At 42.3% G+C, this 21943-nt stretch overlaps 1 protein-coding gene across 1 annotated transcript in view; it reads right to left on the bottom strand.

The window, feature by feature from the left end:
- The window catches only part of clip3 (CAP-GLY domain containing linker protein 3), a 37917-nt gene that overhangs the window by 15057 nt on the left and 917 nt on the right, over window positions 1-21943 (bottom strand). The window contains exons 2-5 of the mRNA XM_076281767.1: window positions 16997-17148; window positions 14692-14831; window positions 3816-3909; window positions 1-85 (exon numbers count right to left, since the gene is read on the bottom strand). The exon at window positions 1-85 is cut by the window's left edge and continues 77 nt beyond it. Of these exons, the coding sequence (XP_076137882.1) occupies window positions 1-85; window positions 3816-3909; window positions 14692-14831; window positions 16997-17126 (449 nt within the window). The 5' untranslated portion in view covers window positions 17127-17148. The remainder of the gene's footprint in view (window positions 86-3815; window positions 3910-14691; window positions 14832-16996; window positions 17149-21943) is intronic.

A 21943-nucleotide genomic window follows, 5' to 3' on the forward strand; every position in this document is an offset into this window, starting at 1 on the left:
ATGTTTGTCCAGCGGCTGCGTAGGCTCACGTCTGCACCCAGGGAGATCAGCTGGTTCACCAGACGCTGGGCCGAGGCAGGGTCGCCTGAGGAGAGATATAACACACACACACACACACACACACACACACACACACAGACAGAGAGACAGAGAGACACACACTCCTTCACATATCTGTATGTCTAGTACATTCTCACAGATCAACTCATGTGTTTGTGTGTCTGATAAAAGACAAATAGAATCCTCCGTTTGTGGACCTTGCCCACCATGATGCCTGACTGACTATATTTGGCAAAGCAAACATCACTAACACAAAAGCAGACGGAAACCAGGTTGCAGTCTCAGCGTATGTCCGCTAGGCTACATGTCACTTCTAAGACAGGCAGCAAAGGCCATTTCTGCTGACTCCCGACGAGGAAACTGTCACGGACTAAAGACTACGGCTTTTGCTCCTCAAATCTTCTTCCTCCTTTTCGGGCCCTATCATGACATTCTAAAGTGCATCGTCACTCGTCAAAAGTCTATTCAAATTTAGTAGGATGTCCAGTTCACATTGGGAGGGGTTTCGTTCTCAAAAGTGGAGCGCATGGCGTAACAAGGTGTTCCTAGGTCTTTTAATCAGTCATATGGGTGTGTTTGGGGCGTAACATCATTTTAAACCATTGAGAATGACATCTGTCATTCCCTTTAACGGCGCAACGCGCGATATGTCAAATAAATGCATCGGTATTTTGGCATTCAACGGCGCATTTGAAAGAGGCTGCTTGCAAGACCGTATGGAATAGTCATTCTTAAACCATGCTTTACTAAAATCTAGCATAGCATTCACGCATTTGCACTCGTCTATTATTTGAACTCATTGGCAAAGTGTTTAGTGTTGGCATTGTCAGTCAACGACAAGACAGTTATATGCAATTACTTTCACTATTGACTGACAATGGGTTACCATCGAAAAAATAGGCTGGAAAAAGCAACACTTAGCCTAATGTTGCTCAAATGACTGAATAAAACAACATTTATCCTGCAGAGGAGTTGCTTATATCTCGTGACAGTGCGTCTTCAGCTGTGCTCCATACGTGTCTCTCGCCTCTCCCCTAATCACTTTTAACCGTCATTGCCAATTTGCAAATGATGGTGAATAACTACTCATTATGAGATGTACAGTATTTCGTAATATCTTTATTCTAATTATGTTTCCCATTGTAATCATGCAATTTGTAATGCTTTGCATGGACGTGCGCTGGTGTGCGTTCATGAATGATAGAAGGATGGTGCGTGCACCTTCCAATATGACTGTTGACATGCGCTCTTAAAATAGCATATGAACATCTCGCCATTGACTTCTGACCAGGTTTAGGTGGTGTATGATAGCGATTTTTAGACAACGCGCTAGGTCCCTCCCTAGGTTGTTAATTGCCACACCCCTGGGCGCAATGCTTAAAAAATAAACGTGCAAAATACCGAATTCAACTTTCCGCGGGTGAATAACGAGTATTACGCCATGCGCTGGTGGCCCAAAATACAGCCCTTCAGCTCTCTCTCTCTCTCACTAATCTCTCAGGCGCTCACCATTAACAATAACAAAGAGGACCTGTCAAGATTGGGCTTACCTGTCTGACCTTCCACTGAAATGACAATAACAGACTCTTATCTTTAGCCCATAATCAAATCCACCACTTTCACCTCTTTTCAGCGGATCCTACAATAAGTCAAATACATTTTCAGGCGTCTCTAATGAAAGGATATTTCTGGCAAACCAGTAAGTGTCCTCCATGTGCCATTTCTTAGAAAGCCCAAAGGCCACTTTTGCTGACTCCAACTGAAGAAATATTCAGCTTTAGCTGTAGCCCCACTCCAGTCTAGATTATTCCCTTGCCTTTAACCTTTCTCTAAGAAATGATGGGCTTCAGCATACCCAGTGAGCATGTGCCAGTTAAGATTGTTCCTAACATTCGACAGCGATTACAATAACTCAATAACTTAACACATATCTTCATCAGTCCACTAAGTGCAGTATTAGACTAACCCTGTTAACTCATAGTCAGCGATATATCGGCAACACTTTACCTGGCGAGTCTGCCCACAGAGACATGACAGATCATCTGTTAGGATTCAAGTTCAGTAAGTGACGTTGTTATTGAATAATTACTGAACATCACCTTAGCCATAACCATAAAGTGTAGTTAAACAAAGTGTCAACAGATCGTTTGATGATAATCTGAGCATCGTGTGATCGTCTGATGGCGGACTATCCAAGTGAAGTGTGACTGATGGTTTAATTCTCCTGGCAAACCAGAACCTCTTCTTTGTTTCTTTGGGCTCTTATAATTAGTCAATAAACCATGTATTTGAAATACTACTATTCCTCCCCTAATGAAAAAGAACCATTGAATCTTATATGGACATGCTCTGACATGAAGTATAAGACTGTACTATAGGAACACTATGGAGGGCAGGGATATTATAGAGATAATACAGAATATCATAGAAGTATTCTGCCCTACTATAGAGCTACTATAAAAAATCATACAGTATTACTCTAGTTCTCAGCTTGTATCCTATTCTTATCCCGTGTGCAACACAAAGTTTAATTTTGCTGTAGAAGAAACAGACACTGACAAAACACATTAGCGTGAGAGCATCAGCTCTCCCCACTTTCTCGTCCACTACATCAGTATCTCTCAACGTTGTCAATCTCCACAGTGCACTTAGTGTCTCCACTGCCCTACCTACTCAATCCAGCCACTTCGTGGCATTCCCTTCTTATTTCCCCCCTACTTAGCTGCATAAGAACTTGAACCTCAGTTGCGAGCCCCCTGCTTGCCCTAACAGGCTCTATGAAACCAAGCCCTGGCCCTGGCTGCCTATAAAGGGATCAGCTTTCTGTTCCAACTATAGCCGACCTGGCACCAGGCCATAGAGGCAGCAGAGCCCTATAGATTAGCCTCATGAGACCACAGCTAGTTTCCTAGTTTGTTTGTTTCTACTGGCTCTCAAAGCCAATTGAGCTGTACGTAAATATTTATACATACTTTAAATACCCACAATGTACACACATAGTATGGTAAATACAAACATTGAAACAACTATGATAAATCAGAGCATTTGTGTATTGTCAGAAGGTCAGAAATGGTCTTTCATGGTAGAAGAGACTAAACTGAAGTCAATCAATGCAAAAAAGGCCAGAGAATATTCAAAAGTAGGTTTCTAAGTACGAAGTCCGATTGTTGTACAAAACAAGTTCTGAAGTAATGCCCTTCACAACTTTGGAGTTAAAAAATGATGAGTTAACTGTTGAGGCTTTGCAAAGCACCTAGGGACCTGTGACTTCACTTTAATAAAGGGATATTCTGCACCTTTTTTCATTTTGGCAAGGTAAGGACTTAAAATAGGTGACCCAAAAATGGAAATGCACTCATTATCTGCTTATTCTCCAGCTAGTGGAAGCTCACAGTAGGTACTCTGTAGTGTGGGACACTAAATAAGTTAAACAGCAGGGTGCTTCTGGTAACATAATGTAAAATGTGGAGGTGAACAAACTTTCACAGTGGTTAGGAAATCCATGTATTACTTCAACTGATTATTACATGTTCTTGCATTAAAATGGCCTGTAAAAAGGCATAATTGTTGACTTCAGCTAATACTATATTTTCTTAATTTCTTTGTCATACATTCTTAGTGGAGGCTAAGAGTAATTACTGTGATATTGAAAACTAGAAACCAGACAAAGTGGTTATCACAGTCCTTTATCACATGAACAATGTCCACTCATAGCCAATGAAGGTGAAGGTAAAGGTGATGAAAGAGTGCCTCACCAACACCATGGGCTCCAGCCTTGCAGCTGTAGTGCAGCAGAGTCATGTCCGTCAGCCCATCACGGTCATTCACATGACAACCACGCTTCAAAATCTGAAAAGAGAATCACAGCATACATATGTAGGTTACAGTACGTTGAGAATCACAGCATACATGTATAGGTTACAGTACGTTGAGAATCACAGCATACATGTATAGGTTACAGTACGTTGAGAATCACAGCATACATGTATAGGTTACAGTACGTTGAGAATCACAGCATACATGTATAGGTTACAGTACGTTGAGAATCAGAGCATACATATATAGGTTACAGTACGTTGAGAATCAGAGCATACATGTATAGGTTACAGTACGTTGAGAATCACAGCATACATGTATAGGTTACAGTACGTTGAGAATCACAGCATACATGTATAGGTTACAGTACGTTGTGAAGAGACAGTGAGTTAGTGAGTGCGGGAGTTTTGTTTTGAGTGAGATTGAACGTCAGAGAGACCTGGAAAGACATAGCTAGAAAGACAGAGACAGAGAGCTTAAAAGACAGAGAGAAAGAGAAAGAAAAAGAGACAGCATCACCTGCCATCAGACACATTGACCCTTCCTTAACATCACCTGCCATTGGACACATTGACCCTTCCTTAGCATCATCTGCCATCGGACACATTGACCCTTCCTTAGCATCACCTGCCATCGGACACATTGACCCTTCCTTAGCATCACCTGCCATCGGACAACACTGACCCTTCCTTAGCATATGCAAAAATGATGCCCTTAGGCTACACTCATCCATTTCATCTCTTTCCCTCTGTCTCCTTTATCGATATGCGCTCCACAGTGCTCACAGCTCGAGGGCACAGATGGCAGCTCACAACGCAGGCGAGCGTTATGAAGAGCTTGTCATGACTAAGAGACGAGGAGTCATCACGCCTGAGACACTAGAGCGATCGCTGATGAGGAGTCGGCCCTCTCCTTCAACCCTGAGGAGTGGTGGCGGCCATTTTGTGAGAGTGCAAAAAAACAAAAAAACAAGCTGCTGTTTACTGCTGATAACTCAAGCAGTGTCAAAAACAAGCCTGTTTCAAGATGAACTGTTTCAAGTTTTTCTTAGAAGTATTACCGGTACAGTTCAGTGAGCAGGCACTAATTATTCATGCAATATGTACTGTCTCTCTCTGCATGAGAGATTAGAGATGCAATGTCACCAACCACAGTGGCAACACACATGTAATGTCAGACACCAACATGATATTATTGATATGTTGCAACACAAAGAAATTTGATTTGGACACACTAAAAAGATGAAATGCGGTCAAAATCAAAACCATGAAAATCAAAATATAGGCCTACTGTATATGAAGAGATTCCAGGCTTAACCACTGACAAGATAGTTTTTGCTGCCATGCAACAATGTTTGTGCTAATTGTTTGGTACAGCAAGAATTCCAGTTAAAAACAAACAAACAAACAAACAATCAAACAGTGGTTGATGTCCATATGACCAATGCAAGTCCCCACCACCACCTGCAAGTCTTTTAAGATGGCACTTGAAAAAAAGAACCCTGATCGTAACCACAGCTGAAAGGAGGGCAAACAGAAACCAGGTCACTTCCTCAGCATGTGTCTTCTCCTCCGTCACCTGTGTGGGGGTGTGTGTGTGTGGGGGTGAGGGGGGGTGAACAGAACAGACCGCACATTTTTCTGCTGACGCCTGCTGCTGAAGTGACACTCACTGACTGAAGACTGCAGCTTCAGAACAGTTCACATCATTTTCTCTTTGTCTATATTCATGGCACACACCTGTAAAGGGTAGTTTCAGAATACTTAATCCTCTCAAGTCATGTTTTTCGTTTGACTTGAGTTCAGATATGCCAACATGTAGTTTGAAGTTTAACTTGAAGTAAAACTTTTTTGTGTACAGGTCATGAACATAGTTTCAGTTTGGTGCAAATCATTTTCTACCAGTCAGTTCACTTTAACTGACATTTCTGTTGGGGTTAAGCATACAAAATAGCACTTAAGCACAGAGATAATCTGTTTGTGCTCGGTAGACTCTCCATTACTCTTAATCTTCCACCTGACAAAGATAAAACTTTTGTGCTTAATAGGAATATCTTCCAACGAGAATAGATGAACTACATTCTTAAATTCCACTCGACCAAAGCAAACTGTAATATTCAATTCTGCGGGCCCGATATAGTCGTTGTGATGGGCAGCAGTGTCCAACGGCAGTGTAAGAGGCTGCTTCCCCTCACGGCTGAGACGGACAGACAGCGGTGATTTACTCACTGTGTCAGAGAGGCGTGCAGCCTGCCTAATGGAGGGAGCTTATTATCGCCACCATCAATCCCAGACTGCACCGGGGCCTCTAGGGACGCCCAAGAACAGCAGCCAACATCCAGATCATTGGTCACACACTCCAGAAAGATGTTTATATGTGTGCGTGTGTGTGTGTGTGTGTTTGTGTTTGTGAGAATGCAATAATACATTCCAGAGTTGACATGAAAGAGTGGAGCCAATTACATTATGAGTCTGATGATTGTTCTCTTCCTCAGGGTAGAGATGAACTAACAGGATGAAGATGAGGTAACAGGGTGGACATGAACTAACAGGGTGGAGATGAACTAACATGGTGGAGATGAACTAACATGGTGAAGATGAACTTTACATGGTGAGGTTGAACTAACAGGGTGGAGATGAACTAACATGGTGGAGATGAACTAACAGGGTGAAAATGAACTAACATGGTGGAGATGAACTAACAGGGTGGAAATGAACTAACATGGTGGAGATGAACTAACATGGTAAGGATGAACTAACATGGTGGAGAGGAACTAACATGGTGGAGATTAACTAACAGGGTGGAGATGAACTAACATGGTGAAGATGAAGTAACATGGGTCCATCACTCACAGGGAGAGAGAACACATGCACATGCTATTGGAAATAAGCTTGGAGGCAAAATGGACAAACTCAACAAATCACAGAGATATTTATGATTCAACACTGTCAATTCACTGCCATCGTCATACCCCTCAGGCCTGAGTCACACATTATGTTATGTTAAATTCTGCTCCTTCCATGTTAGCTATGAAGTTCAGGGGGTATTCCAAGTACATGGTTTAGTGACAAACCTGGGTACGTTAACTAAGAGTAAGTGCTAAACCTCCTAACATAAGAACCCAATGGTGTTGTATTATTAGGGAAATGAGGCAAGCAGTATGGTATGTCTGGTCACGGCATGCCTTTGTCCTAAAACACAATACATCTTTGAATAAAAAGACACTGGTAAATCATTGCCTGGAAGACAAGTGACACATGAGAAGTTCATAGTCAGTTTATAGGTTTAAAGTGATCTTACATTTCCCATTCTGGAGAATTTATAATCTCTAAGTGAACTCACTTCCTCTTCATTAAGTGTGCACCCAGCAAGGTCTGTTTATTTACATACATCTTTAGGTTCTTTCATGACATTTACTGTATACACTGGCCTCTACAATATGTGAGATATGAATATGTGCTTATCCTACACATACTCATGTTTGACGCTGGATTTGATGACAATGAAGTAGGTGCAATAAGAAGAATAAAGTCAAGATCCACAGTGTCTTGTATTTCCTGTAGGGAGTGATATATTATTTACCAATATGTATATACTGTATTTACAAACAAATCGATGGTAACTGAGGCAGATGCCGACCGCCAGCAACTCATCTTCAACCTTTCCAAGACGCAGTTGAACACACATGAACAACAGATACTCAACAAAGGTTTGTCCTATGTTCCCCCTACACCTACTGATCCCTTTAAACTGAAAGTAGAAATGTTCCGATTTTACAGATCATTAAGATTAAAATGTTTTTACAAAAAGGATGGCCCACAGACAGACAGCCCCCAACATGACCAGATACGAGCCCTAAGACCTAAGAGTCAGTTTTGCCCTCCCGTCAACAATGCAGCAATCACTACATTTTGCAATTTAGTTGACAGAGATATTGACAAGATTATATCTGACACCGACTACAAAAGTTACGGGAACCAGGAACGCAAGATCCTCACTCAGGTAGGCAAAAAACAGGACGTGGTCTGGAAACCAGCCGATAAAGGTGGCGGCATTGTACTTATGGACAGAGACGATTACAGAACTGAAATAGCATCTCAACTGTCTAATGCCAGATGCTACATTAATCTAGGGAAGAACCCAACACTTGACTTTAAGAAGTAGATTGACGATTTTCTACACGTTTCTATGGATAAAGGCTACATCACCCAAACAGAACTGAGATTCTTTACAGTTTTTGATTGACATGATTTCTATGTTGTTATATAAGAATTTATTTTTGTTTGAAAACCAATTCTACCTGCAGACACAAGGGGCGGCCATGGGATCTAGGTTCTCACCAGATTATGCCTGACTATTTATGGGATATTTGGAAGAGAGATATGTTTGGAACAACAATCCTTTTGAACAAAATATTTTACTATGGAAAAGATATGTTGATGATGTGTTTTGTCTAATTAAAGGCTTGAGTGACCAATTTAATGATTTTGTGACGCATCTCAACAATATGATACATTCAATCAAGTTTGAGGTTGTGATTGATCCGAAATCTGTTTCTTTCTTGGATACTGTTGTACACCTAGAAGGGGGGAATTTACTGACGACATTCTACACGAAACCTACTGATAAGAACAGCATTTTACATGCAACTAGTGCCCATCCTTCCACCCTGAAACGTGGTCGACCATACACGCAGTTCCTTAGGGCAAAACGTATCTGCACCAACACTTCTGATTTTAATACTGAGGTCACTAGGATGTATAAACAGTTCAGTCTAAGAGGCTATCACCACACTTGTTTGAATGAGGCTCTAGAGAGAGTGCGCAACACCCAGACCCACCCTAAGAAGGAAAAGCGCTCCTCGATAGTATGCACCACGACCTATAGCAAACATAGCGCACAGATCAAGGGAGCCATAAAAAAGCATTGGCATGACTTAAGTAGTGATCCTGTATGTCGTGCCCTCTTCCCTAACCCACCTTTATTCGCTCATTACAGGGCCAGAAATATAAGGGATTTTTTGGTCAGAGCAGACAATTACAGCGCACGTAGTCATATGGAGCGCTTGAGCAGAAGCACAGGCTTCCATCCTTGCCGTACGTGTGCTGCTTGCCAGAACAGGTCTGGTAAGACCACTACATGTGTGTGTTCTACGACAGGAAAAAGTAATACAATCAAACAGTTCACCACTAGATGAAAAATCCCCTGTCGCACGACATTTCAATGAAGCAGGCCATCCTATCTCATCCCTTGCATTCACGGTCATTGAACATGTTAGACCTGTACGTAGAGGAGGGGACCTAGAAAAAAGATTACTACAAAGGGGAACGTTACTGGATGTTTACCCTGAAAACTCTCCATCCTTTAGGGATGAATGAAGAACTGGTTCTCTCATGTTTTTTGTGATGCGATAAGCACTTATGTGGATCTTGGATTATGGTGTACACTGCTGTCTTGAATCCAGATGTGTATACATAGTGTCTGTATATGTTTTTAATGTTAATTGCACATATGGTTGTTTTTTGGTTTTGGGTGTAGTTTATACGATTTGTCTTTTGTGTTGACATTAAGCATTACGGTAATTAACACATCACGGCTATAAAAAACCTGAACGCCCCGTGACGCATTTCATAATGGAGACATTGATAAAGGGCTAAGCCCGAAACGTTTGTTTCCCAGTTTTTTGTCTGTAGACTTGTTGAAAAAACCTCGGCTCTCAATACAAATTTGTATTAGAATCAAGCCCTTGAGTGCGCCTCTGCTTTTTTTTCTACTGTACTCAACCTTTGGAGTTCACGCACCAGGCAAAACATCACAGACTTAAGGCGCAGACGCCTATTCGCCATTGCTCCTATACTGTATTTACTACATTGTTTACCAATATGTTTATGTATTTACCTGTATCTGACACCAACACCAACAGTCCACCGTCTCCCCATTCCCTCAACCTCTTCCCTGTATAGTACGGTGTCTTGTGTAATTCCGCTGGATTTTCTTGTAAAAATTGATTTTTTTGCATATTTTGCTAGTATAGAGTCTAAGGAACAAGATTTTTTTTGTCTTCAAATTTTCACGATCCATTTTCACACTTAGATGACATCATCATTTATATAATGCATAATTAAGACTGGGACTACTATCACTTGGGGGTCAAATGTGAGAAAACACTGGCAAAGAGGGTATTCTGCCTAATTTTTGGGTGCTGATTCTGAATATCATATTTACTTAGCTGATTTTTTAGTTTTAAACCTGCTAATTAGCATTTGCGGCCTAAAACTGGCCTCCATAGGCAACATAGAATGGGTGAATAGGGTAAAAAATGTAACTCTTTGATATTCTTATGAAACTTTACTAGTTGATTATTTATGTAGAGACAATATTTTTTTGCATTACAAGTTTTCTGAAAATATATGTTTATGCATGTAATTTAACAATATATCATTAATTATGCGCTAATTTGCATACATTTCAATTACAGACATCTGAATATTGGATAGTTAACATTGAATGAAGTGACGTTCAGGTTTGCCTTCAGAACTTTTTCTGGATTCAGAGCCTGAAAAGAATGGCTTGTTCAGTCCTAGGTTATGCCGATTTCAGTCGTCCCTTTATCTTAGAGACGGATGCATGGATTGGAGGCAGTTCTGTCACAGGAGAAGGATGGGTTACAGCGACCAATAGCCTTTGCTAGCCGGGGCTTGCGGCCAAGTGAGAGGAACATGTCAAATTATAGTGCCATGAAACTCAAACTCCTTGCAGTCAAGTGGGCAATCACAGAAAAAAATGGCAAGTATCTCCTGGGCAACACGTTCACCATGTACACTGACAACAATCCCCTCCAATACCTGCAGTCAGCGAAACTGGGCACTCTGGATTATTGCTGGGTTTCTCAGCTTGCCCTCTTTATTTCATCAAATATCATCCTGGGACAGCTAATTGCAATGGCGATACCCTTTCTAGGCTTCCCAGAAGCCCCACTAACACTTTGCGATCTGTGTCACACGGCCTGGACGTTCCCCTGCCGCTTGCCATAGCCAACATGCAAGCCTCGAGTGCACCTATCCAAGACTCTTGGATGACAGAATCTTGTATGGTGGACACCATCCCTGGTCGAACCAAAAGAGACCTGAAAGTCCTGCAAGGGACTGATCCCTGTATTTCCAGATACCTGTGGTTTTGGTGACCGGGACGACCACATACCCGTTAAGACAAGTGGAGTGAACCAAGGGAAGTCCGCAGTTGATAAAGCAGTGGTCCCAGATACAGGAAGTGGGTGGGACCTTGTACCGAGCGATCTAGGCTCCTCCTTCTAGGGATCCAGTGCTGCAGCTTTTACTGCCAAAGGTGTTGCGAGTCGAAGTGCTCACTAGCCTACACAACAACCACGGCCATCTGGGGGTGGACAGGACCACAGATTTGATATGACAGAGGTGCTACTGGCCCCAGATGTGGCATGAGGTGCAAAAGTGGTGTTCTGAGTGTGAGCACTGTGCTTGCTAAAGCAAGACAACCCATTTCTTGGGAAATATGTTAGCCACTAAGCCTTTGTAGATAATCTCCATTGACTTTACTCTCTTGGATTGAGCATAGGACAAGAGAATGTTCTGGTTATCACAAATGTTTTCTCAAAGCTTACCCAGGCCTTTCCCACCCCTGATCAGAGAGCTTCCACCGTATCTAAGATTCTAACTGAGAGATGGTTCTATGTGTATGGCGTGCCAAGGAGAATCCACTCTGATCAGGGGCGCAGCTTTGAGGGGGAGCTGTTGAAGCACCTGTGTGACACCTACATCATAACAAAGACTAGAACCGCCACTTATCCTCCAGAGGGGAATGGTCAATGTGAACGTTTCAACAGGACACTTCATGACTTGGTCAGGACCTTACCCCCTGAAAAGAAGTGTAAATGGCCCCAGTTGCTCCCTCAGCTCGTTTCGACCCACCAGGGTCATCATCAGGCCTGATAAAGACCCTGGTGGGTCGAAATGTTGCGTTATGTTTTTAGCTCAATAAATGTAGTTCTTCTGGGAGATTGCAGTGTGCGGTCCTGACACTGTACCCATATTACCACCTGGCACTCTAGTCTTTCAAGTGGGCAGTGGTAGTGTAGTGGTTAAGGAGCTAGGCTAGCGTGCAGTAGCCTGAAAGTTGTCTGTTCAATTCCCGGCTTTCACTGTTGTGCCCTTGAGCAAGGCACTTAACCCCAAGTTGCTCCGGGGACAATGTGATCCCTTGTAATATAGCTGACATACAGTATGTAAGTGACTTTGGTCAAGTAGTGTCTGCTAAATATAATGTACATGTAAACTCTTTTGCAAGAACCATTTTCACGGTCGCCACAAAATCCAGGATACATGGGTGTCTACCAAGTATTAAATTGTGGAGTGTCTTGATGGAATTGGCACACACTATAAGATCAGGCTGTATGGGGAAAAGGGCCCCCTTAAGACGTTCCACTCATAATACTGCCGGACCGCATTCAATCCCCTTCCACCTCCCACAGTCTGTTTCACATGAGTATTTAGCAGAAGTAAATATTCTCCCCGTCCCCTTCAGGCCTTGGCAGATAGGTATGCTACAAGGATGGTGAACTTTAAAGCCAGGTGTGTACTGCATGCAGAAAGGCTGACCTGCAGCGCTGGCGCACACGCCCACCCGTGGGTGGTGATCATATACGTAGCTTCCTCTCTGGGAGAACACAGCCGGTCATTTGATATTTTTGCCGCATGGGTGTTTGTGGTTGTTGTTGTTGGAAGAACATGGCTTTATTCTTAATTCTAAGACTTCATTGCTTCTCTCAAACGCCCGGCCTGTTGGCTGTGGATAACCCGTTGCTTTTAAAGAGAGCAAATGCACATGGTTTAGTGTCTGAGCAATGTTTCCCTTGAGTTATTTGTTTTTTGTATTAGTTCAGGCTGTGAGAGGGCCATCCGTGGTTTGTCTGTTTGTTTGTACCTTATATTCTTTTGTTTCTTAATTTTGCCTACTGTTACTCAACTACCCATGCCTATGACCCCTAGTGGTGTACTGTGTTGCCTATTTGTACTATTATAGATTATTTCCAAGACAAATTTCTCTTAAGGTAGACAATAGAATGACATGGCAGGTCAAGGAAAGCATCAAGAAAAGCAAAGATTAAGAAATCGTTTTTTGACATGGGCAACAAGGGTGGAGGTGTTTTTACACTTTTCAGACACTCAAAGTTTGAAAACTATGGATATTGTTTTAGAACCAACAACCTTTCTACATTATCTGGGGGTTTTGTGTGCAAAAAGTGGAATTAATTGTCAAAAAATTAGAAGAAAATGTGAAAATCACTTTTCGGACTAGATATAATCGCTTATTTTAAAACATACAGGAAAAAACACTAAAGATGGATCGTGAAAATTTGAAGACAAAAAAAATCTTGTTCCTTAGACTCTATATTAGCAAAATATGCAAAAAAAACAATTTTTACATGAAAATCCAGCGGGACCCTATTTTCCAAACACAGCGTACTGTACTAGTATCTCTACAAGGTTCGGCTGAATCATTAACCTAGTACACACTATATACTCCACCAAGTCACTTACTTACTCTGTGACTGTCAATAAATCTTTAAACTTGTGGGAGTGTGTGGTGTGGTCAATCGACATCAATAAATCTTTACAATGCTGTGGTCCAATATGTGGTCATTTGAGCTCATAAAAACTCCAAACGAGCTGCTGTAATTGGCCTTCACCAACAAGTAGCAAGCAGCTGAGATGAAACCTTAACTGCAGAAAAACAATAACAATCCTCTATGCAAAATTCAACACAGTAAACTACATAACATAACACATTGTTAAAAGCTTACATCAAACCACCCTATGATGTTACTAGCCCACAATATAAAGTGAAAGATCTACAACCACACAACATACCGGTATAAAGTAATACTCCTCTTTCCAGTTCAACAGCTTCCCACACTACCTCCATAAATATAATAAATTAATAAATGAACATACAACAACCCTACTTCCTATCTCTAAACATCTCATCGCAGCTCCACAAACTCTGTGGCAGCATACTGCCGTACATTCAACTACAGCAGAGCTTTGTGGTCCGGTTCCCATGAGAACAGGTCGATTCTGGGACACATCTGGTCCTAATATGGTCCAGATCAGTTCTCAGGTTGGCAGCCATCTTGGATACCTTTCCTGGTGTCCTCTCTCGTTCTTGAAACTTATGTGTGGTTTTTTTCTCTCTCTTTCTCTTTGCTCCCGTTGGAACAGCAGAGGACAGAAATAAACAGCTCTGACGACCGCTGACCGGTCAAGAACACACTGGTGTGCGCCGTGGTTGGCCAGAGGAGGCAAACATCGTGACGACGACGGCCCCAATATCGACCGCAGTCCCTCTGGGGACGAGGCAACCTGACTCCTCCACTCTTTGAGCTGCTCTTACAAGCTTTCTCCCCTAGTGCAGATCGATAACTCTCTCTCTCTCTCCAGCACTCCTCGCCTGCTAAACAGTGCATTCTAACAAACAGCTGAGAATTTAGAAACTCTCAGCCTAGAGAGAGACAGGGAAGGAGAGAGAGAGAGAGAAAGAAAGAAGTGACCCATGCTATTTGCATTTCGGAGAACACATCTGCACAAATATTTACTGCAATGAATATGTGTGCGCCCGTGTGGGAGAGGAGTAAACTATTCTTACAAAGTAAAGGAAAAATGAAAAGATCTCATGATTCACATGGTCTGTTGTTTTAGCATTTTCGCCACGAGGATGGTCTGAACGGCATCTCCTGAGTGTGTTGTGCTTGAGATTGTTCTAGAAACTTCTGAGCATAAGTACCTCGTTTCCGATGATGTCGATCTTGTGTTGCACCTGTGGAACCCACTGGCGGATGATGGCAAACAGCTCTGGGATGGTGGTGCGCGGGTCCGTCAGAATCTCCAGGCAGGCCGGGTCATTCGGGTCAAAGAATGTGAATGCTGCGGCAGAGCATGAATGGAGTGAGTATGACAGAACACGTGTTCATCTCTGCCATGAAAAACATAATAATGTCTGAAGAGGAACATTTGGAGAAATGGGGCTTTATTGAACACTTGATACAACACAAGTAACAACACACAAATGACCTCTAGATCGTTTTACTAATAGGACAATTAACATTATGTGATAAATTATATAATTTATACATACTAGTGCAGTGCCCATTCAAACATGCTATTCCTGTAGAAAACCCGTAGCCCAATTACATGCCCGCAGGTGTGCCTGCTTTACAAATAGAATGATAGGGGAAATAAGCATTCCAGCTAAGCATTCAATAATGAATATTAAATATTAGGGTATTATATTATAATATTATAATAATGTGCTGTAAGCAGAATAGCCTATAAAGATGGCTGCATGTGACGTTTACAGATAAAAAATGACAGGCCTAACAGCTAAGGTGCGTTAAAATTCGCAAACGTAGGAAAACGTTTGCTTTATATATCGGTAAAAGAAGCACACATTGGCTTTTGCTCCTCTACTGTAGCCACTCCCTCTCTCACACAGCACTGTAGGCAATATATTTTGCATTTATTATCCAAACAACAACAAACTTGGATCTGCACTTACTCGTGCATGTAGCAAGACACCTGGCAAGTTTGAAATCAATTGGACGAATGCGAATAACAGACAGACAGACAGACAGACGTTTCTGTAATTTATAGATAGATATGTACATATTGTATATATATACATGAAGACATATTGTTGATATTATGGTTTTGTTTCTGTCCCTGCGGTCTACTATGGGACTGAACAGACAGTGATTCTATTCCCCAACTGTTGTCATTGTTTGTACTAGGGCTGTCAATCGATTAAAAAAATTAATCTAATTAATTACATACTCTGTGATTAATTAATCTAAATTAATCGCATATATAATTTTTGCTGTGAAAGTATTTTAAATATTTAAATTCAAATGAATCATTGAATAATCAGCATTAGTGACAATAAAGTTCAAAGACTCTTTTATTATTATTTTCACTGTTCAAATAATTGCCATAATAATCTAAGATATGACCTAATATGCTGAGGAAATGAATTCAAAAGATCTTAGGGAAGAAGTTGTTTTCACATACAAGGCATTTCAGGCCACAGATATAACCTAGGGGACACAATGAAAATAAATGAACACTCCCCTCAATGTCAACACTTATTTCTTTGCATTGATGTGCGACTACAGAGTTGATGAACTCCGGTGATATGCAAATTCCTTGCTGCAGACATTGCTGAGGACTTTATTTTCAACACTTTATTTTTTATCAACACCATCAGGCCGTTTTTTAAAAGTAAATGTTCCAATCAATGATCCAGGCAGCACGTTTTCTTCTCTCTCCTTCATTTTACAGTCTAATTTTTACTGACTAGAACGGCTCGGGGTCAAAGGTCATACGGAATCGATTAATCTGCACTAATTTTTTTAATCAGTTATTTTTTCTCAAATTAATTAATCGAAATTAATCAGTTATTTTGACAGCCCTAGTTTGTACTACTGTTCTCATCAGTAGTATAACTCAATATGGGACCAACTTCTCCATTTCAGAGACTCATTTGTGCTCCATTGCTATGACTGTATGACACTAGCCAGAGATCACCAAGGGCCACTCTGTGCTCTGAGCCCAGCAACCTCCATGGGAGAGGACGATTGGAGTGGAGAAAAACAGAGAGAGGGAGAGAAAAGGAGAGCGATGGCAGAGAGAGAGAGAAGGGAAAGGCAGATGGAGAGGTGAGGAGATATGTGTGGAATCAAGAAAGGACAGAACAGTGAGAGGCTTAGATGGAGAGAGAGAGGGGGATAAGAGAAGGACAAAAAAGGAGAGATGAAGAGGCAGACAGACATAAAGATGAGAGTTAATGAGAGAACGAGAAAAAAGATGAGATACAAATGAGAGGAACAGAGAGAGAGAGAGAGAAGACAGAGGAGAGAAAGAGAGAGATAAACAGTGAGAAAGAGGAACAGGGTGGGAGAAAGAGATAAACAAGAGTAACATGGAGAGAGAAAAGACAGAGAGAGAAAGATAGATAAACAGATGAGAGAGAGGGAGAGGGAAAAAGAAAGAGAGAGAGAGAAACGAGGGAAGCAGAGAGTGCTGTGAGGACGTACCGTAGTCTTTGGGGAGGGGGGCCTGTGCGGAGGGGTGCACCATGGGCCTTCTACGGGGCTCGTGGACGGGGCTGGTGAACTCGGAGGCCGGCTGGGCCTCGTCCACCTCGCCGCTCTCCTCTTTAGTCATGCTGCTCTGCGGATGGGTGGGCCTGCAACACAAGATGGCCGTCGGACGCCCGTCACTCTCTTCCCACTGCAGCATGCATGTTTACCATCTGCCAGATGTTGTTTTAGTCAAAAATGTGTATAATATGTATACCACCTGGGGACATGAATAGTGCAACCACCTCATTTTACTTGCCTTGAGTAAAAAGACATTTAATCATTCAGAGAGTGGGGACTATACTCTAAAGTTAAATGGGAGCTGGATAGTGTCCACAAAAGTACAACATGCCAGAATGTTTCTATTCAAGTCACGGTGCACTTGGTTCCCCTGGTTCCAGTGTTCTGATGACCAGTATGCCGTATCCGCTGTGACACTTTGGTGCCTCTGTGAAACCTACCTGAGAGCTTTGTGGGATACTATTTCCTACCTGACCATACGGGGGTGTGTTTCCCAAAACCATAGCAACTTTGTTTGTTGCAATGCAATTTCCCATTGACAACCAACTAAGCTGCTAACAGGTTAGCAGTTTTGGGAAACGCACCCCAGATGAGCAAACCAAATGCTGTCCCCACAAAAGGAAATCAGCTGTGTGATGATCAACTGCTAACAGGGGTTGCCAAAGCACTCATTAGGGAATGAGCTAGTATGGACATACTTGCTGTCAGCCATAAAACGTATCCAGCTCTATTGTATTTACTCTGACTTAAAGGACAATTCCGGCGCAAAATGAACCTAGGGGTTAATAACACATGTGTACCGAGTTTGACCTTTCGCTGGGATTTGTTTTCATGCTAGTCGAATGTGATCAGTTTTATTGCAAACCGCTTATTAGCGTTTAACGCTAGCCTTCGGGGCACACGTACAGTAGAAAGAAATTCTATACCACTAACAAGGCTCAAAATACCACACTTACACAGTAGCATAATGAGGGTCTCTACATGTAAACCGATGCATTGAGAACTTTGTAAGTGTACAGGCAGTTTATTAAAAAGAAACACATTACCGTTCACGTCTGGTTCACATATACAGACAGGCGATGTGAACTAAAATCAAACGTAATTTGCTCAATATAGGCCTATCAGAAATAATAGCTCCGATGTAACATAACTTGTATAGTGTACTTACTTAGTGGATGTCCTGGTCCCTCTGGTATGGATCGCCGCCGCCTGTGTGGCATTGACTACAGTAGCTTCTAGCTCTCTCTCTCATAGCCCTTTCACAGAGCTCCCGCAGCTCTTCGTTGGTATATTCCGACTCGAAAAGATAAGGACGTCCAATAAGGGTTCATCCTCAATGTCTTCAAATTCGTTCGAATAACCTGCCATCTCTTATGTCTCCTGTTGCATTCAGTGCTTCTCTTTTGCACAGTCCTTCTGCAACAACGTTTCACCCAAGATTCACTTCACATCCCAGAGTTCTGTTTAACCAAGGCGCCTGCCTGTATGTGAACCAGACGTGAACGGCAATGTGTTTCTTTTTAATAAACTGCCTGTACACTTACAAAGTTCTCAATGCTTCGGTTTACATGTAGAGACCCTCATTATGCTACTGTGTAAGTGTGGTGCTGTTTTGAGCCTTGTTAGTGGTATAGAAATAGCGATTTCTTTCTACTGTACGTGTGCCCCGAAGGCTAGCGTTAAACGCTAATAAGCGGTTTGCAATAAAACTGGTCACATTCGACTAGCATGAAAACAAATCCCAGCGAACGGTCGAACTCGATACACGTGTTATTAACCCCTAGGTTCATTTTGCGCCGGAATTGTCCTTTAAGAACATACAAACTCACACAATCCAGGACAACTACAGAACAACAGGATAAGAACCTCTCCCATGCCGACCAAAACAGGATAAGAACCTCTCCCATGCTGACCAAAAGAGAAGTATGGAGGAAGAGATTAAGAGCACAAAACCTGATCATCATGCAACAGCTCCTGGAAAATCCCACATTTATTTTGTTAATTATCACTATTTTTAAACAATATTTCAGATTGTTGGTACTTATTACATAACGAAGTGTTCATTTTGCACAGCTTAGGAGACATTTAAGGTCCCATCTGTTAGTTTCACAGGCTTGCAGTGTTATAACATAACGACTTATGTACATGTGTGGCCGCTGCATGAGTAAATTAGTATAAGCATGTTTGGACACACACTCGTGCGTCACAACTGTGAACTGAGAATTCACACACACAGGTGTGTCTGCTGTGAAACGTTGTGCATGTCCATCGGCCATGCACATACTCATGTCTTATGTAAGTAGCATCCGTGCCCAGAGATCAAAAGAAAGATGTCTCTCTCTCTCTCTCCCTCTCTGAGTGCCCTTTGCCAACATCACAGTGGGCGTACTGTATGTGCGTACGACCGATGCCAGTGACTCAAGCGTTCCCATGGCACCCTGAGGCTCTGGCACGTCTGTGTCGTGCAGGTGCCCCTCCCTGTGTCTGGGTAAACAAAAACGAAAATATCTTTTTGAAAATAAATAAATAAATGAATAAAGAGAACAAAAACAGAGCTCTTCCTGGTGGTCAGAGAGTGGAGAGAGTGGACAGGCCACCGATTAGTGCACTCACTGTCAGAGGAGAGACCAGCCAGCTCAAAGCTAAGCGGGGGGAGGGCATCTTGGCCTTCGCTAATGCTAACATCAATTCTCTTCCTGAAAGCGCTAATGGGTATCAGCTCGGGCTGAGTCTTGCCTACGACAATGAGCACGTCACAAAGCCTACACTTCTCAAATCAGATGGGCTTCCAGAAACCTCTTGAGGCACTGGCAGAGCCTGGCTTTCTTGGTGCTCTAACCTCATTATACAAGGCAATCCTCCATTAAAAATGTGTTCTCGTTTGTGAAGGATTCAGCCTTGCTCAAACAATCTGAGTATACTACTGGAGCTGAGGTCACTGTTGGAAAAACTATGGCTTTGAAGTATGACAGTTTTGTTGAACTACAGATCTACATAAGTTTTTGGTTTGTTGTAATGTTTGTGAGAGGTTGGTGGACAAACAAGGAAGGAATAGTTAATCTCAAAGGGCCCTCTTCACACTCTATGTAGTCCACCACTTAGTCACTTGATGTGCATCCAGTTATAATCGAAACTGGACCAGTAGTATAATATGTGCAGTAGCAGCTCAGAATAGAGGTCTGGTTTTAAATGTATAACAGCTGATCAAAATTAACTAAAATGTATAATAAAAATAATAATAATAATACAGCATGTGACATTGAGAGGCTTTGTGAAAGTCCCAAACCAATACAACGATATGTGGACATATTGTGTTGTGCAACTGAAATCTATAACAATTGGTCAAAATGGACCTATGTTAGCAAAATTACTGAAGCAGGTCGATATATCCATGTGGGATTAAATCTACAGAGTGGTCAAAGTGGCACTCAGAAACTGATGCACCAAATTGCAAGTGCAAACTTGGTTTTAAGTGGGTCAATGTGACACTGAGCTACGTGCCCAGGTTGCAGTGTCCGATCTATGCATTGCAATTTAGCTGATGTGCATGTTTAATACTGTATATGGGCCAAGCTAGGCTAGTCAAGCATGCTAATGGCTATCCCTGCACTGGAGGAAGTGTGGTGCAATTACATTACTTCCTGAATGATTAGACAAGGGAGGAGGCCCTCATTGCCTCTATCCAATTGTACAAGGTGTGGACGAAAATCTGTGAGGAAGGAAATGCTCATTGTCAATTTCAATAACAGCTGTACTTTTAAGGGCAATTTGCTATACTATCTCTGCCTGGTTGAGTTTCCATAGTGTTATAAGCCCACATCAGATGCAAAAATAATTCTAAAACAAGGACTATGGTGGTGTGTGAAAAGGACTGTTGTATCCGCAAAATAGAACAGAGGAGCACACATCAATTTCAAAAATAATGATCTATAATGGACAACATTTTGTGGTACAGAGTAGACTTTGGATACAATTCTCTGACATAGTTGGTGTGTGGTGGCATGTGCCTAGATCTTAACATTTCATACAGTTGCATCACCCCCCCCCCCCCCAGCACTGAGAGAAACTCAAATGTGTTGACGCACCACAGAAAGGATGAGGGTGGTGGTGGTGGGATGCGGACTGGAGACACTGTCCTCTGGCCCTCTAGCTCTGTAAGACTGCCATGAGCCTGATACACTCACTCCACCCCCTCCACCCCCCCAGACACGACCACTCTCTCAGTCCTAAAACAGCACTGAAGCGATACACTCCCCCTCTAGGCCTACTGCTCTCCGAGCCAACGCAGACAGTTTAAGATCTGAATTGCACTACAAACACCAAACTACAAAGACCAACCACTTCTGCATTAGCAGAAGACCAACAACAAAACAGCACTGAAGCGATACATTCCCTCTCCACCTCCCCAGACACGACCACTCTCTCAGTCCTAAAACAGCACTGAAGCCTGCTGTCTCCGCTCCGCACCGCAGCAGAGAGAGACCTACTGCTCTCAGAGCCAACGCAGACAGTTTAAGATCTGAATTGCACTACAAACACCAAACAACAAAGACCAACAACTTCTGCATTAGCAGAATCCCTGGGGGATAGGGAATTAATAAGGTTAATCAACCCAGTAGCTTAAGGTTTCCCAGCATTCTGACATTACGTCCAAGGGAAGACATTCTGTAGGCTACAATCTCATCTGGGCCTACAAGACGTAGCCTATCTAGCCAGCACCTATGGCCAGAGCACAATGGTAATACATGTTTTGAATCTCGTTCTACTATAGAAATTATTATTATAACTGATAAATAAATCTGTGTGTGTGTGTGTGTCATGGTGGTGGTGGTGGTGGTGGGTGGGTGGGCGTGTGTATGGGCATGCATGCGTAGTAAACTG

Source organism: Alosa pseudoharengus, unplaced genomic scaffold (assembly GCF_046254945.1).
Source record: "Alosa pseudoharengus isolate Yale_2024_CS ecotype anadromous, Long Island Sound unplaced genomic scaffold, YU_APseudo_1.1 YU_APseudo_1.1_scf_13, whole genome shotgun sequence".
In the NCBI taxonomy this organism is placed as follows: Eukaryota; Metazoa; Chordata; class Actinopteri; order Clupeiformes; family Clupeidae; genus Alosa; species Alosa pseudoharengus.